Here is a 17,780-nt window from a genome sequence, read left to right as displayed (position 1 = left end):
TAGTCTTTTGCTCAAACTCTTTTCTGCAGACTGAAGATATTACCATCCTCACAGAGCCTTTGGTTCAGGGTGAAACCGAACAGGTTCCTTTTTCACTTTATGAATAATTAAAAGGGCCAGCAAAGACCCCCTTAGCCCCGTTCTAAATGTATCTCTCAGAGGAAAAGGCTTTGTGGAAAACAAACACATATCCCCCAAAAGCTGGCTGCTGCTGCAGGGTCCTTTGAGTGACCGTGTGCACATCATATTATTTGATTAATTCCACTGTAGCTGTCCTCTCACCCCTGCAAATCCAACCCTTAAATCACTCTGAGCTGATGGCCCAACTCATCATCATTTCCCTCCGAGTAGTGCTGACTCACTGTCTCATTCGACCAACCAAAGGGCTTTAAATAGGCCCAGAGCATAGCGTGAGGCACTCACTGGTTGTTCATTGGAATGAAAGACCTCTTCCAGTCTGTCTGAAGAATACAACACCAGGCTAGACATCTCTTCATCCGTTGATGAATCTTAAATAACACATTTTTGGGTAGTGAGTGACCCACCTAAGACTGCTATAATTGTCTTTTGTGACCCGCAAGATAGAATAAATCCTGTTTCTTTACAGACTTCTCCATAAACTGTGTGATCCAGGAAAGACCAGCCATAACCACACATTAGGAAAGCACTCCCCTGGAGGACAGGGTTGATCAACATTCTGTTTTTGTTGAACTGTGTGAGATCCTTACAATACTGGTTGTGGGCCTATATAGCGAGAGCTTTCTGAGGCCCTAGTTGATGATTCTACAGGTTTAACCTCTAGCTAAGTGTTTCACACAAAGACCGGGGGTCTGGCATTTCCTGGTGAGCAGCAGCATTACAAGTTAGTTGAGTGAATGTCGGTGGTGAAAAACAATAGGCAGGTTCGCAAACAAAGTCAAACACCCTGGCCCATGCTCTAACGCAAAGCGACAAAGCGGGCAGCCGAATGCAAACATGCGGGAGCATAACAGTCAGAGACTTTCAGTCAAAGCACTATACATTCCTCAAGTCAAATTTATGAGGCTCTAACCTACATTTCATAGCGCTCAAGGTCCAACAATAAAGTAGGGCTGCTAGCTGCTTCAGCTCCCCCCTGGCAACGGCTCAGTATCTGGGAGATAACATTCCATTCACCTGACAGAATGGGTTGGGTGCGTCACCATGAGGGTGGACAAACAATATGGCTGGCTGAGGTATGCGAATGCAGCCAAGAGATACTGACAGGGCAGGGGCTCATTAGATGCATGTATGCATGCTGAAAAAATATATAAAACGCAACATACAACATTTAGAAAGATTTCACTGAGTTACAGTTCATATAAGGAAATGAGTATATTGGGAGCCAGGCCCACCAACTGGGTAGCTAGGCCCAGCCAATCAAAATGAGTTTGAGGCAGCACATTTTCCACCAATAGGGCTGCCCAGTATAACGGGAATTCATTATCATGATCAGGAGGCGGCAGGTAGCCTATTGGTTAGAGCGTTGGACTAGTAACTGAAAGACTGCAAGATCGAATCCCTGAGCTAACAAGGTATAACAAATATGTTGTTCTGCCCCTGAACAAGGGAGTTAACCCACTGTTCCTAGGATCCTAGGCTGTCATCCTAGGCCGTGGATCCTAGGCCATCATTGAAAATAAGAATTTGTTCTTAACTGACTTGCCTAGTTAAATAAAGGTGCAAAATAATAAGAAATCAGACCTCTGCATCAGCTGTTCCTCAGCAAGGCCACAGTAATGTCCCAGTGCTTAACTGCAGTGGAAAGAGATGTGAAAGTCCAATGACAGTTTTGGGCCAGTATGGATGTAAGGTTATTTCAGTCCGAGTCCACTAATTTGAGAATGACTGGCTCATCTCAGATTTAGTATTCTGGGCTGGCTTCATTCTACTGTGCCCCAACAGACCAGTGAACAGTTTAGGAGATGGGCCTATGAAGTACAGAAGACAGCCTGTCACTGTAAAGGGTCTATGTTCCTCACTTGACTTAACCCCTCACCTCCCATTGTTGTTGTAAAGAAATGCATGCATGATTCCAGAAATGGAGAGGTTATACATGAATCCCTTCCGGTACTGACTGACACTGGTTTCCACATGCTAGTTACAAGTTTTCAGGGCCTCATGCTGCACTTTGACCCTGTGCACCTTGGCAAGCAGTGAAAGGGATTTTAAATCATCAGTCTTTACTTTACCAGCCTCTGTGCTCAACCCTCCTCAGCTGTGCGTTTTAGGAATGTCTGTTAAGGTTTGTTTTTGTTCTTTCCATCTTGTTCTTGCTTCTACCAAGCCAACCTGTGGCAAATCACCAGGTAGGTGGGCAGATTGGTGGCTTTGTGTCTGTCATGTTCTTGGTCTTATAATGAGGACTGCAATAATGACAGCCACCAAGGGAAAACGGGACTGGCTTTTGACACAAAGCCTATTTTCAAATCTTGCAATATAATATTAAAGCCTATCCTTATCCTAAAACAAAGCAGAATAAAAATATAAAAACTCCCATAATCTCAAGCATTCCAGATTTAAGCTTTTAAAGAGATATTGTGTCAAAGTCTGGGCGGACTCAAGTAACTGGTAAAACGATATTAGTTCCAGTCTATGGTTGACAGTGTGTTTCTGTACAAATGAATTTCTCTCTCATGACACCCTTCTAAGCACTGCATGCTTTGTACTGTAAATGGTGTCCACCCTATGTTCCCTACCCACTGAACCAAATGTAATCAAAATTGGCACAAATGCTTATTGTCCGAATAATTTGTATTGTAATAAAATTTGGCCTTGTTTGGGGACAAAGATCATTAGAATAATACCCAGTGTGCTTTGCAAGTGTTCATTTTCACATAAAAGCATCTGCTAAATGACAAATGTTATCACAACATAGTGCCATCAAACTTCTGACACCAATGGAGTAAATTTGGGGTGATAGCCGCTATAAAAATGGTATAGAAAAGCATTTTGAAATTGTGTAACTTATTACAAAATGCATTGCATTCAGGCCAGTGAAATACAAATTACACAAAATACTCTAAAGTAATTGAAAAACTTAGTTCAAAAACATGTAACATAAATACTGTCCATCTCTGTTCCATCAAGCAACAGTGGATAAACTCACAAAGAAATAAACTGTAAAATATGTATCCCCCCACCACTACTACCCCCCAATGTAATACCATACCTGTCTCTTGGATCAATCCAACTAGTAGCGTGTTTGATGTGGTCGATGAAGTAGACTTTCCCGTCAAAATCCCGGGATTCTTCCCAACCCTCTGGTAGTGGTAACTCCTTCCTTGGCATGTCAGACGAGTCTCCATGTAATTTTCTCTGCAAGTCCTCTAAATTCTATTGAAGGTAAACAATGTCGTGTGAAGCATCTTAAAATCCCAAATCTGAAAACCATCACTAGGTTCCAATTCCCAAATTCTGGTTTGTGTGCGTGTTGCACTATGTGATAATCCATAACGTCTCGCAGTGCATGTTCTCAGTACGAGTACAAATGTTTGCCAAACAGTGGTAATTTCCTTAATGAAACAATCTTTCCAGCACAGATGAGCAAATGATTTCTCTGCAGAATAAAAATGTTTTGTATTCTGTAGCCGTTTATCTCAGCTCATAAACAATGTTACAACCATGGTCACATTGGAATTGAGAGTGGTGTTCCACGAGAAATCCTAATGTGCATTTGAAATCGTTGTTCAAGGTTTGTGTTCGTCTATATAGAATACATTGTAGAACATAACGAAAACGTAACGTTAATTATAACTTTTCAAGCGGGTTGTCCAAGGCATGGTAATTGAGTCAGGGCAGCTTGACTCCTTTCTGGATATTCAGATTAACCGAAAAGTGCATTTGAAGTCTGCAAATCCAGCCAAGGTTTTTAGTATGTGTAAAAAGGTTACAACAATGTCTCACCATTCAACAATAAGCTTTTCTTAAATATTTTAGAGCTCTTTTCGTTCACTGGCCACCATGTTTAGTTAGCGAGAACGATGCTAACCAGTCAGCTAGCAAGTAACCCTCTCGTGCGCTACCCAAAAATTACCCCGTTCCACAGAATTGAGATGCAGTTATCTTCACATTCACGGTAAATGTTACTGCAAAATTCCAATAAATCCTTATTGAAGTTGTTTACTTATAATCGTTTGTTACTTAAAGGGGCAGCAGTCTCTCCTACATAGTACTGCTTGCCGCGGTCGGTCGTGAAGGCTCGCGATGCTGTTGAATGACGTCATACAGGTGCTTCTCTGCCCTGTGCCATACATTTATTCTACCAAATGTTTCCTACAATATGAATGTTTTTTCTGGTTTTAAATGTGGAATAATGTGTAACTCTTACGTCATAACATGACGGACACACACGAGACAAATACTTTGCTTGGTGAAAAATGATCAATGTTGCTCTGTGTTGTTGGTTCTACTTCATGAGGCAAACTTCTGAGACAAGTGCACGACGCCCTCCCATGGACAGTTTTTGACACTGTTCACTCTAGGTGACAAATATTTATTTGATCATTTTAAACACAACTGGAAATGTCTTATTCATTATAGGCCGTTAAATATGATAAATTCCAGTCCAAAGTAAAACAGAATCTGTGTAGTACATGTAGAAATATTTAGGCACAATTATATCGCAACATTTTTTTTTAAGGGAACCGACATACCCTTTTGCAATTACATTGAAACTCAGAGGCTTCATCCACATCACACAAGTAGCTGTTGCCCAGCCCATACACTGCCGTCACGAATCCAACGGATTGAAGGGTACAAGGCGCTGGCGGGGCTCTTTTCAACACAAACAAGGAAGAGATATCACGTGCACTGGTTACAGTGGAAATCATTCGGTCAGTTCATCGTTGGCGCTTGGTTGCTGTGTCCAGGAAGACGACATTATACGGCGTTCCAGCAGTGCCACATGGTTCTGCTTCGGCACATATCCATCGCCCTAACCGCCGCGGTGGCTGCCTTCGGGTCCGCGCTGTTTATCGCCCTGAATTATTTCTACAGAAGGCGAATATGGTCTCCCGAAGCGGAATATTACATGATAAAAGAGGTACACTGTTATTCTCTGCCATCTAGGAATGTTCAGTCGGCATAAATTTATGACTCTGTTACAATCGGTGGGCCAGACGCACAGTTTTCACGGTTTATCGCCGGATTTTTTATGTGCCAGAGCTGTGAAAGTTCTATAGGCGCCAGTGGCATCGAACGCAAAGAGAGGACTTCACGAATCACTTCTGTCTGGACGTGGATGTGGTCTTCCAGACCATACAATACATATGACATGAATGCTGAGCCTTCATCCCAGATCATGTTGATCACAAACTGACAATCTGACTGCATGGTGGTGATGATGATGGGTTGTGATAAAGATTGACGCACATAATGGGAATCATACAGGTTTAGGGTTCAAGAGAGCAACAAGAAAATATAGTCATTGTCATGTTGAAGGAAATTGTTGTTTTATATATTCAAATCATTCCAAAGTAGTATCACTATCATAATAATAATTGCCTATAGAAACATTTCCTCTGAATATAGCCTATAGGGCCATAGGACATTACCTGAAATTGACGAATAAGATTTTCAGGAGCTTCAAAGGTATTGATTAAATCAAGGAGACAATATAAGGCTACAGTTACTGTGTCACTCGCCTATAGAGTGCCACTCACAAACCAATGAGATGGTTTTGAGCTGATTTAACTAACATTTGTAGAAACTAAGATTATGTTTCATTACAACATTACATAGTGGTCAAAGAGCTTATGCAGTTATTGTGGGCCAAGTAGACAGCTTATTGGGGATTTGGGGGTCACAGAGGCTGCTAGCTGCTTTACACACAAAAATGCAAGTGATTGTGAAATACTGCAGCATTATCTATAGTGCACTGTTAATCCTACAGGGATAGATGGTGAAAATGCTGTTGTATGTAAACAAAACATATTGCAGTTCGTCACTTTACAGGAGTAACAATTATCTATACCTGTAACTTGAGAAAAAAGTAAAATGGGCTAAGGTAATTTCATGTTGCTGATGTTGAGAGAACAGGTGTTCTGATGACCTCCTGCTGTGTGTGTTGAGTAGGAGCAGGAGGAGCGTGGAAAGCGCCAGGTGCTCGTCCTTGGCCTAGACGGTGCTGGGAAGAGCAGTATCCTGCAGGGGCTAACAGCTGGAGACGGGGGCAAGAGAGGGAACTGCCGCCCCACCAGGGGCTTCAACTTTATGAGCCTCAGTGCCCCTGCCTGTCAGCTGGATTTCCTTGAGAGTAAGCTGTGCAGTTTGCACACCACCAGAATTCTGCAAATGCTTGCAGGGCAATTCAACTGGCCTGTAAGACTCCATGCAGAGTGCTTTAAGGCTGTTCTATGACCTTAAAATATGTCACATTGTAAGCTATCAGTTTGGCCCTTGAAATACTAGTGGCCTTACCAAAAGCATTATAATCATGTGCCTTTGCTTAGATTCAGTCATACATGTTTGGACAACAACACACACCATTTACTTTTTCTTCAGTGTAATAATTCATTGAGCCCCTTTGTACTGTGACAAACAAGGTATACAACACAAGTTCATACATCTACCTTTTTGCCTAGCAACACTCAAATAACCAGCCTACCTCTGTCTGCTGTATTCTAGTTGGAGGGGGTGAGGATTTGCGTACGTACTGGACCGAGTACATGAGGAAGACGCATGTCCTGGTGTACGTGGTTGACTCCTCTGACAGAAAACGTCTCCCACAGGCCAAGGCTGAGCTGCATCGCCTTCTCAGACTGGATTCACAACTTCCTGTGGTGGTCCTGGGAAACAAACAGGTGACCTTGACTATTGAGCTGTCGTATACTGTCTTTGGGCAGATGCATTGGAAATAGAAAACCTAACGAATGGAATCTTATTCCATTGCTATAGAAACACGTTTGTTGTTCATACTGTGGGCAACGTGAGTGTCTTGGACATGGATAAATGTATGTTCTCCAGTGAGTAAATGTTAGTAACACCTCACTTGAGCCGTGTTTATAAAGAATGTGTCATACTGTTATAAATGTGATATTACACCTGTCATGACCAGTGTTGTGATACATCAATGCTTAGATTAACTAAATTGTAAATAAGAATTTGGCATTTCAACAGAGGCTCATCAAACCCAGAGTGACTCGGCAGTAGACTTCACTGTCCGTCCTGTGTGTCTTCTTCCCCCCCAGGACAAGCACAATGCCATGAGTGTGTGGGAGCTTCATGAGGCCCTGTCTCTGGGGGCGGTGGCTGACGATAGGAGGCTGTTCCTCCTGGCTGCCCAGCTGGGCTCAGATGGCCTGATTGTCTCCCGCAATCTGCAGGCCTTCCAGGAACTGATCCTACAGCTCGTTTGATTCCCTAGGACAGGATGAGTTGAACGGGGGGTTGACCATGCAGGTGGGATGGGGAGAGGCCCATGGGTAAGCCCGTGTGTAAGGACAAGTGGCAAGTAGCAATGACTGCGTGTGAATACTTTTGAACTAGAGAAGATCCTTCAGGGCCCTCTGGGAGTCAGGGACAAAAAATAGTCTTCACTGAATCACTTAAATAGTAACAATATACACTAAGTATACCAAACATTAGGAACACCATCAACATGGCAAACTTGAGCGTGAAAAACCCAATGTTGCAGTTCTTGACACTCAAACCGGTGCTTGTGGTACTTACTACTTACTATACCCTGTTCAAAAGGCACTTAAATATTTTGTCTTGCCCATTCATCCTCTGAATGGCACACATACACAATCTATGTCTCAATTGTCTCAAGGCTTAAAAATCATTTAACCCGTCTCCTCCCCTTCGTCTACTTTGATCGAAGTGGATTTAACAGGTGACAGTCTGTCATGGAAAAAGGTTTTCTTAATGGTTTGTATACTCAGTGTAGATCATGCATCTAACTACCAATCATGAAGCTTGTTACATTTATTGTAGCATAAGTGTCAATACAATACAGCTTCAATGCTCCTCATTGTGGCAATGTCATGTCAGCTAGTGTCAATTCAGTCAATAATGAAATGGCATTTTATCCTCTTTGAGTGTTACATTTGATTGAGTGTTACATTTCATTGTAGGTAAGATGTAGTCAAGTCTATGTTAATAGGTGTAAATTGAGTGCAGTTTTTAAGATTACTTGTTCTTTGAGAAATTCATGCTCTACGCTGGAATTTTTTAAGATTTGCATGTTTTCACTTTTAGGAGGCAGTTTTGTAGCCAGCTTTTATTCAAAACATACCTTTTAATCTTATCTTCAACCTTCTCATCAATGACCAGTAACTCCATGTTTCTACTGCAGTGGCACCACCTGATGTTTTGTTTGACTGTTAAACTGAAATGTGGTTCAAATTATAACATTACCTACGATTTAAAGAAATCAGGCCATTTAAGGACCCAGTGGTGGGGAAAAAAGGAAAATTTTGCAGCCATCTGACCAAACAAATCGATACAAAAACAATTAAGGGGGAAACAAATCTATAGGTAGGCTTATATAACCTTGTATTGTGGTTAAACAAGTCATTTTGCTGAGCAGTCATTATCTGACATGTTTTTTCCCCAACTAGGTGCCAATGTAGGTTAGTTTGAACACAACCTGCTCAGTTTAGCAGATACAGTAACTTAATAGTGGCAATAGTATGTACTCAGTGAAGCATTCCAGATGCTTTAATAGTCATCAATTAAGCACTTGGTTGCTCCCCGAAATGAGATTGTAAATAATTGATGAGAACAGATAAGACTAGCATACTGAAATAGGTCAGCTAATGTGTTGGTATTTTCACTACAGGCAAACTTAAGACATCTGAATGCAGTTTCCTGACTGTCTTGATAATAACCTTTCAAAATGGAGTGTTTTAACTGCAATGCTCAGGGTTATTGGTCAGTCTAATGGAATATCATGTCCAACATCTCACCAAAAATATCCAATGTACCAAGTGCTAGATTTATTGGAGACATTTCCCATTTGTTGAAAACATTGTGCTTACCGGGACAGTAAATCTAGTCACTATACAAAATGTTGTACATTGTATAATCTTATAAATGTGCGATATTTCCAACTTGTGTATTCAAACCTGATGTGCACATAAACAAATGTATCTTTAGATGAGGAAAACCCCTCCTTGATAGGGATGGGCATATTTTATTATTTCACTATTTGAATAATCATGCATTTTTTTCCAGATCTCTGGATTGAAAATTCCCCTCGCCCCCAAAAGTTGCTCTTGAATCTCTGGACCAATCAGAATGAAGCAAATGCAGGTACCACAACAGCTGACAGTGGTCCTTTGTTTTTTGGCTAACAGTCAGCAACAGTGAAATAAGTGATGTTCACCATGATAGAATAGATTGTTAAAAAAAGGTTCTGGTGAGTGTTTTGCATTGATCTGTGTCAGGCCTTGTGGAACTTCAAGGAGGTGCATACCTGTTATCACTATTTGAAGTGGGGAAAATAGCATAGGCTACCGATGTCATGGCTGACTAGAAAGCTAAATGCGCTATGAAAATAAAATGCTTTTTCATGTCAAATGCAACATGAGAGAAAATGAGCTTAAACTAAACTACTTTGTGCGTCAACTGTAGGCTACGTTTACAGTGCACAACAAACTAAGCTACAATGTTCTGTCAGCCACAATATGTTTGAAGCAGCGGTAGCTCACACTGTCAAACTGCATTCAGAAGTTTAGTTATATTAAATAAAAAAATTAAAATGTCATGGTATGTCCTTGTGTAACAATGTCCCATGGATAATTACATTTTGACAAAGCTTGTTAATGTCATTATTTTCCCCCTCTTCAAAAATGTACACACAAATAGAATACTAATTTCCGTTCTGATATTCAATTAACCGTGCCCATCCCTACTCCTTGATATCGCTATTGTTTCTTGATAATCTAGAGCATGTTTCATATTTCTGTTCAGTTGTAATATTTATGCTGCTTTAAAGATTTAACTCCAATGTCTTATTTTTCATTTTGTTTTTGCAGTGACATTGCAACCTTTTGCACAAACGATGCTATGTTTATATATCTTATGTTATCCAAAAAAGGAAATGCATTGATAACAGCTTAGGGAAATTCCACGTTAAAAGAGTGATGCCGAGACTAAGATTTCCACTTTAAAATGCATGCCAAACAAAAATTACTGCAAAGTTAAACCGTACATACACAAGGACTACTTTAACTTTTACTGCCTCAGAAACCCGGATCCGGGATCACCCCCCACCCCCCCACACTGATTAGCATCACTAGCATAGCGTCACATTTAAATAGTAGCATCTAAATATCATTAAATCACAAGTCCAAGACACCAAATGAAAGATACAGATCTTGTGAATAAAGTCACCATTTCAGATTTTTAAAATGTTTTACAGGGAAGACAAAATATGTAAATCTATTAGCTAACCATGTTAGCAAAAGACACCCTTTTTCTTTGTCCACCATTTTTTCTCAACACCAGTAGCTATCACCAATTCGGCTAAACTAAGATATTGATAGCCACTAACCAAGAAAAAACCTCATCAGATGACAGTCTGATAACATATTTATGGTATAGGATAGGTTTTGTTAGAAAAATGTGCATATTTCAGGTATAAATCATAGTTTGCCATTGCAGCCACCATCACAAATCTCAACAAAGCGACTAGAATTACTACAGAGAGCAACGTGTATGACCAATTTACTCATCATAAAACATTTCATAAAAATAGACAAAGCATAGCAATGGAAAGACACAGATCTTGTGATTTCAGACAATATTTCAGATTTTCTAAGCGTTTTACAGCGAAAACACAATAAATCGATAAGTTAGCATACCACATGTGCAAACGTCACCCCAGCATGAATTCAAGCCAAAGGGAGCGATATCGTTATCATCGCCAAAAGATATACATTTTTTCACTAACCTTTTCAGAATTCTTCCGATGACACTCCTGTAACATCATATTACAACATACATATATTGTTTGTTCGAAAATGTGCATATTTAGCCATAAAAAACCGTGGTTATACAATGAAAATAGTAGCAAATCAAGCCTCAACATGTCGGACACCATCTTTCATAGTGATCTAGTTTAATCGAAAGCTAATCATATACTTGACTAAAAAATACAGGGTTGACAGGAATCGAAAGACAAATTAGTTCTTAATGCAATCGCTGATTTACATTTCTAAAATTATCCTTACTGTGCAATACAGGGTTCGCCAAGCGAAGCTATAGCAAACAAAATGGCGGAATATGCGTTTAAAATATTTCGACAGAACAACGATTTATCATATTAAATATTTCTTACTATGAGGTGATTTTCCATCAGATTCTTGGGCAATGTATCCTTTCTTGGGTCTAATCTTCTTTTGGTCGAAAGATGTCCTCTGTCCGTCGAAATGCCCACTAACGTTCGACCGGGACCCCGAAACGTGCCCAAAGCTTCAAAGAGCATCACATAGAAATTCCTCAAAATCGCACTAAACGGATATAAATTGCTATAAAACGGTTTAAATTAACTACGTTATGATGTTTCTAACTCCTATATCGAATTAAATTACAGACGGATACATTTCACGTTGATAACCGAGCCTTTGAAAATGGCATCCCGAGGTCCTCTTCTGCGTAATGGCCAGAGTCGAAAGGGGGGCTACCCTCACTCCTTGGCCTTTTATAACCTCTGAGAGCTACGCAGAAAGCCCATTCCACTTCTCATTGGTTACTGACATCCAGGGGAAGGCGGGTGCAGTTCATGTCGTTCCATAGGATACACACAGACCTTAAAAACTGATCTGAAACCAGAGCTTCGCTCTCAGACCTTCGCACTATCTGTCATGGATTTCGCTGTAGAAAGAGTTCTGGGTCACCCACAGACATAATTCCAACGGTTTATGAAACTAGAGAGTGTTTTCTATCCAATAGAATTTATAATATGCATATTGTACGAGCAAGAATTGAGCACGAGGCAGTTTAATTTGGCGACACCCAGAAAAAATAAATGCTAACTGCTCCCCCTATTGACAAAAGGTTAAACAATTTCCACAGAAAAGTTAACAAAAACTTCTGTTATCAAACTTTGCATCTGCACTGTTCAAGTAAATGTGTTTTTATAAAATTCCCAGTGAATTGTTAGAGATATTTAGGGATTTAGGCAGTGAGGCCCGTTATATACTTCCCCAGAGTCAAATGAACTTGTGGATACCATTTATTTATCTGTGTCTACCCATTGTTCACCTAATACCTTTTTTTGCACTATTGGTTGGAGCCTGTAAGCATTTCACTGTAAGGTCTACACCTGTTGTATTCGGCGCACGTGACAAATAAACTTTGATTTGAGGTAGTTTCACAAGCCAATGCTAACTACCGTTAGCGCAATTAATGGAAGTCTTTCCAATTGCCTTAGTTAGCAACTTCCTTTAAACCGCACGCAGAGACACCAATGGTATCCACGAATTCATCCGACTCTGGAGAAGTACGACAGGCCTCATTGCCCAAATCCCAAAGTATCTCTAACAATTCCCACAGTTGTATGGTTTGTTTAACTTTTCAATCATTGGTTTATGTTTGGCATGCACTTTTAAAGTGAAAAATCTTAGTCTCATTACAAATATACATGTTCACTTCATTACAAAAGCAGTCTTAAATGTTCTTACTGTATGGAATTTGTGTAACTGTATTTTTGGGATACATATGGAAAGTATGAACAAATATAATAAAGTGTTTGATTTTATGCATGTTGAAAATGTCTGGTCTTTTTCTAAAATGTTTACAGTTTCTAGAATCCCAATTTACCATCCATTCTGATTGAAGGAGAGTTGCTGAGTGCACCATGACTCCCTCTGTCCATCAAAGTAACAAAATACTTCTGAGTCAGCTCTCCCAGACTGCCTCCACTGATGAAGAGTAATGATCTCTCTCTATATTGAACATCTTTGATCACCACAGACAGGCCCAGTTATATGGAAACAGGTTTCCCACCTTTGAGAAACTCCACAAAGGTGTTGTAATTCTCTGGATGGCAGCGTTTATACTGGTCCACTTTCCTCCTGATCTGTGAGGGCGTGTCCTGGTAATAGTTCTTCTCATCTCTGGCCATAGCCTACAGAAGCAGAAATTAGGTTGGGATAAAAATGTAATAAAAAAACGAGGTCTCACAACACCCATAAGAACATACAGTAGTTATTGCTATCACCCAAAGGCAATACACTGCAACTACAGGAATATGAGCCCATCCTTTGTGAAATACTACTGTACAGAGAATCAAGTTAGGCGAGGTGAAATTCCTCATCAGCTGTACTTACCTTGTAGTTCTCGCTGTGTTCCCTGATCATGTACTGCACGTACTCGATCAAGTCTGTGGATAAGGTCTTTGTGTCTTTCTCTGGGAGATTGGCCTCTGCCACAAGTTCTGTTGAAAACAAGTCATCATGCATGAGTCTACGTGATAAGATCTTCTAATAAAATCTAATAGGGCCACCCGAGTTGCACAACGGTCTAAGGCACTGCATCTCAGTGCATCACTTCAGACCCTGGTTCTATCCCGGGCTGTATCACAACCGGCCGTGATCAGGAGTCCCATAGGGTGGCGCACAATTGGCCCAGCGTCACCCAGGTAAGGCGGTCATTGTAAAATAAGAATTTGTTCTTAACTGACTTGCCTAGTAAAATAAAAAGGTTACATTTAAAAAATATTTATAAATAACAAAGAACAAATGTTGATTTAGGTCCAACAAGAAATTATTAATGGTTCCTTACCATTGAGAACGTATGGCTTCCTTACAAATTTGAGGGTGGGAGCTTCTTCAGTTTTCTCCACAGCAGCAAACTGCAGACATGTCAATTATAAATCACAATTCACTCTAAGAGATTAGGCCATAACTTGTGAATGTATAGTATATCACCATGATGGACAGCATAAACTCACAGTCAGTGTCTTAATTGGGAGGGCACGGTTAGGGTCAAATGCCAGACCCATGTCTCGCAAGTTCCTTGCCACAGACTTCTTGTCACTCCAGGCATTTCGGATCTGAGGACTTGAAATAAACAGTTACACAACTACAGCCATTTACTCATGCTAGATCATACATTTCTGATAAGTGGGTGTTGTATTTATTAAGTATGCCATGAGCACTTTGTTAAGCCAAGACTTGCTTTGTTCCACACACACACGTCAGATCTGTACTATGAGCTGCATGCTAATTTGCAAGAAGATACCGACCCTATAGTTACGCTTGTTTACACTGAACTGCACTGGGGTCGCAATGCAATGGTTACATTAATAAGACACTGTGGAGCCGGTGCGAGATATGGGTTGAAAATGTACCTCAATGCAGAGAAGGGGATACGCCACTGTACTAGAGGTCGGCTGATTGATCGGAACGGCGATCAATTAGGGCCGATTTCAAGTTTTCATAACAATCGGTAATCTGCATTTTTGGACACCGATTGTGGCGATTACATTGCACTCCATGAGGAGACTGCGTGGCAGGCTGACTACCTGTTACGCGAGTGCAACAAGAAGCCAAGGTAAGTTGCTAGCTAGCATTAAACTTACCTTATAAAAAACAATCAATCTTAACATAATCACTAGTTAACTACACATGGTTGACAATATTACTAGTTTATCTAGCTTGTCCTGCGTTGCATATAATCGATGCGGTGCTTGTTCATTTCTCATCGAATCATAGCCTACTTCGCCAAACGGGTGATGATTTAACAAGCGCATTCACGAAAAAAGCACTGTCGTACCAATGTGTACCTAACCATAAACAGCAATGACTTTCTTTAAAATCAATACAAGTACATATTTTTAAACCTGCATATTTAGTTAATATTGCCTGCTAACATGAATTTCTTTTAACTAGGGAAATTGTGTCACTTCTCTTGCGTTCCGTGCAAGCAGAGTCAGGGTATATGCAGCAGTTTGGGCCGCCTGGCTCGTTGCGAACTGTGTGAAGACCATTTCTTCCTAACAAAGACAGTAATTAATTTGCCAGAATTGTACATAATTATGACATAACATTGAAGGTTGTGCAATGTAACAGCAATATTTAGACTTAGGGATGCCACCCGTTAGATAAAATACAGAACGGTTCCGTATTTCACTGAAAGAATACACATTTTGTTTTCTAAATGATAGTTTCCAGATTTGACCATAACAATGACCAAAGGCTCATATTTCTGTGTGTTATTATGTTATAATTAAGTCTATGATTTGATATTTGATAGAGCAGTCTGACTGAGCGGTGGTAGGCAGCAGCAGGCTCGTAAGCATTCATTCAAACAGCACTTTTGTGCATTTGCCAGCAGCTCTTCTCTGTGCTTCAAGCATTGAGCTGTTTATGGCTTTCAAGCCTATCAACTCCCGAGATTAGGCTGGTGTAACCGATGTTAAATGGCTAGCTAGTTAGCGGGGTGCGCGCTAATAGCGTTTCAATCGGTGACGTCACTCGCTCTGAGACCTTGAAGTAGTTGTTCCCCTTGCTCTGCAAGGGCCGCGGCTTTTGTGGAGCGATGGGTAACGATTCTTCGAGGGTGGCTGTTGTCGATGTGTCCCTGGTCCGAGCCCAGGTAGGGGCGAGGAGAGGGACGGAAGCTATACTTTTACACTGGCAATACTAAAGTGCCTATAAGAACATCCAATAGTCAAAGGTATATGAAATACAAATGGTATAGAGAGAAATAGTCCTATAATAACTACAACCTAAAATTTCTTACCTGGGAATATTGAAGACTCATGTTAAAAGGAACCACCAGCTTTCATATGTTCTCATGTTCTGAGCAAAGAACTTAAACGTTAGCTTTTTTACATGGCACATATTGCACTTTTACTTTCTTCTCCAACACTTTGTTTTTGCATTATTTAAACCAAATTGAACACTTTATTTATTTGAGGCTAAATTGATTTTATTGATGTATTACATTAAGTTAAAATAAAAGTGTTCATTCAGTATTGTCGTAATTGTCATTATTACAAATAAATAAATATAAAACCGCCGATTAATCGGTATCGGCTTTTTTTGGTCCTCCAATAATCGGTATCGCCGTTGAAAAATCATAATCGGTCGACCTCTACACTGTACTCCAAAATGTACCTTTATCCACACTGCTCCAAAGGGGCGGCAGGTTACCTGGCGGATAGGAGTGTTGGGCCAGTAACCGAAAGGTTGCTGGATCGAATTCCCTAGCTGACAAGGTTAAACAATAAGCCATTCTGCCCCTGATCAAGGTAGTAAACCCACTGTTTCCCAGGCGCCGATGGCATGGATGTCAATTAAGGCAGCCTCGTGAAAGTGACACGTTTAAATGTCAAATTAAATGTCAAACACAACGTTATATTAAAGGAGTGTCGGTCTGCACATGCGCAGGTCAGTGTTAGACCCAACAGCGTGTTTCTACGCATGAGCTTTGCTAGACAACTTCGACATGACATCCCATATAAGTGTGATCAGGGATTTCTATCGGAGAAGCAGAAATGGGATATGAATGTAACCATGATTGCTTTCTGACCCCAGTGCAGCTCAGTGTAAAGGTAGGGTTGGTATCTTCTGGCAACATGCTCAGCCAAGATGCATGCGCTTCATCCCCCTGCCTCTCCCTTTTAACTATTCACCCAGGTCGTTGTTGTAAATGAGAATGTTTTCAGTCAACTTACCTGGTAAAATAAAAATTCAACCATAACTAGTCTGGCGGTTAACAAAGAAAAAAATGCCAACTTGCGTATACAGACAAATGGTCTTCAGTACTGTCTCTACCAATATGTTTGCTTTGGTGAGATAAGTATATTGAAGCTGCCTGTCACTACGCTGAATAATTAATGTTACGAATCAAAGCTGTTCAGCCAAACGACGCACTGGCTGGACCAGAGCAAGTAACTTTAGCTAGCAAACTAGTTTATGTTATTTCACCAGTTTGACAACCATTGATAATAAACCCGGGAATAGACCAGATAACATTTTCTTGTAAAGTTAGTGTAACAGTATAACTTTAGTCCGTCCCCTCGCCCCGACCCGGGCGCGAACCAGGGACCCTCTGCATACATCAACAACAGTCACCCACGCAGCATCGTTACCCATCGCTCCACAAAAGCCGCGGCCCTTGCAGAGCAAGGGGAACCACTACTTCAAGGTTTCAGAGCAAGCCGACTGAAAGGCTGCTAGCGCGCACCACCGCTACCTAGCTAGCCATTTCACATCGGTTACATTAGCTAGCTCACGTTAGATGACTAGGTTGGCTAGCTAGTTCAACCACACAGACAAAACTACATAGATGAGCTAACGTTAGCATCACAGCTTACTAGAACGAGGTTAGCATTGCTAACATCGACTGCTATTCATCATCAATATTCGACTTACCACTCAATTCTAGGGGCTTCTCTTTTCTTAAACTGCTTTTTCAGTTTCTTTCTATCTTTACTGTAATCAAACTTGTTTCTTTTACTTTTCTTTTTGGCTTTCGGCATTGTTTGAAAATCGAGCTAACTTTTATTTCTGGAAAAACGTGTGGAACGTATGCAGGAATAAGGAAGTCATTCGGTGGGGACGTCACTTGGGTTAAATAAACGCCCATTTACCTTTGACCTTTATGTAGTATTTTTTATTATTATTATTATAGTAGTAGCGTAAAATTATCACAGATAACATTACTATCATGAACTAATTAAAATACATTAAATTATGGGTCATCATTTGATAACAGGGAAGGTGTGATAATCACTTAGTCTGGTTCTCGTGATGCTGATGCAGCTGCCACTGGTAAAGGGTAATGATGATGATGAGAACGAGGAT

The 17,780-nt window shown here is 40.6% G+C and overlaps 3 protein-coding genes across 3 annotated transcripts in view; 1 reads left to right on the top strand and 2 right to left on the bottom strand.

Moving 5' to 3' along the window:
• The window catches only part of LOC120057040 (protein KIBRA-like), a 34,694-nt gene extending 30,520 nt beyond the window's left edge, over window positions 1-4,174 (bottom strand). Inside the window, exons 1-2 of the mRNA XM_039005412.1 lie at window positions 3,925-4,174; window positions 3,191-3,354 (exon numbers count right to left, since the gene is read on the bottom strand). Coding sequence (XP_038861340.1) covers window positions 3,191-3,354; window positions 3,925-3,927 — 167 coding nt within the window. The 5' untranslated portion in view covers window positions 3,928-4,174. The remainder of the gene's footprint in view (window positions 1-3,190; window positions 3,355-3,924) is intronic.
• Window positions 4,175-5,463: 1,289 nt separating this feature from the next.
• LOC120057038 (nucleolar protein 16-like) lies at window positions 5,464-17,528 on the bottom strand. The gene is made up of 6 exons (XM_039005409.1): window positions 17,349-17,528; window positions 13,919-14,027; window positions 13,750-13,819; window positions 13,296-13,402; window positions 12,973-13,093; window positions 5,464-6,806 (listed from the first exon to the last, which is right to left on the bottom strand). The coding sequence occupies exons 1-6, from the start codon at window positions 17,453-17,455 to the stop codon at window positions 6,775-6,777; spliced, it is 546 nt and encodes a 181-aa protein (XP_038861337.1). The 5' UTR covers window positions 17,456-17,528; the 3' UTR covers window positions 5,464-6,774.
• Window positions 6,583-7,763, top strand: LOC120057039 (ADP-ribosylation factor-like protein 9). Its single transcript, XM_039005410.1, has 2 exons — window positions 6,583-6,821; window positions 7,209-7,763. The coding sequence occupies exons 1-2, from the start codon at window positions 6,687-6,689 to the stop codon at window positions 7,374-7,376; spliced, it is 303 nt and encodes a 100-aa protein (XP_038861338.1). The 5' UTR covers window positions 6,583-6,686; the 3' UTR covers window positions 7,377-7,763.
• Window positions 17,529-17,780: the final 252 nt, after the last annotated feature.

The sequence above is a fragment of the Salvelinus namaycush genome, chromosome 12, assembly GCF_016432855.1.
Source record: "Salvelinus namaycush isolate Seneca chromosome 12, SaNama_1.0, whole genome shotgun sequence".
NCBI classification, from domain to species: Eukaryota; Metazoa; Chordata; class Actinopteri; order Salmoniformes; family Salmonidae; genus Salvelinus; species Salvelinus namaycush.
Note: the sequence above shows the minus strand (reverse complement) of the source record. Positions and strands in the feature narration are given on the sequence as shown.

Coding starts and splice junctions, on each gene's coding strand:
- LOC120057039 (XM_039005410.1), top strand. CDS start 6,687: ATGAGGAAGACGCATGTCCTGGTGTACGTGGTTGACTCCTCTGACAGA. Junction 6,822..7,208: donor TGGTCCTGGGAAACAAACAG/GTGACCTTGACT, acceptor CTTCCCCCCCAG/GACAAGCACAATGCCATGAG.
- LOC120057038 (XM_039005409.1), bottom strand. CDS start 17,455: ATGCCGAAAGCCAAAAAGAAAAGTAAAAGAAACAAGTTTGATTACAGT. Junction 14,028..17,348: donor GAAGCCCCTAGAATTGAGTG/GTAAGTCGAATA, acceptor GTTTATTTCAAG/TCCTCAGATCCGAAATGCCT. Junction 13,820..13,918: donor TCCCAATTAAGACACTGACT/GTGAGTTTATGC, acceptor ACATGTCTGCAG/TTTGCTGCTGTGGAGAAAAC.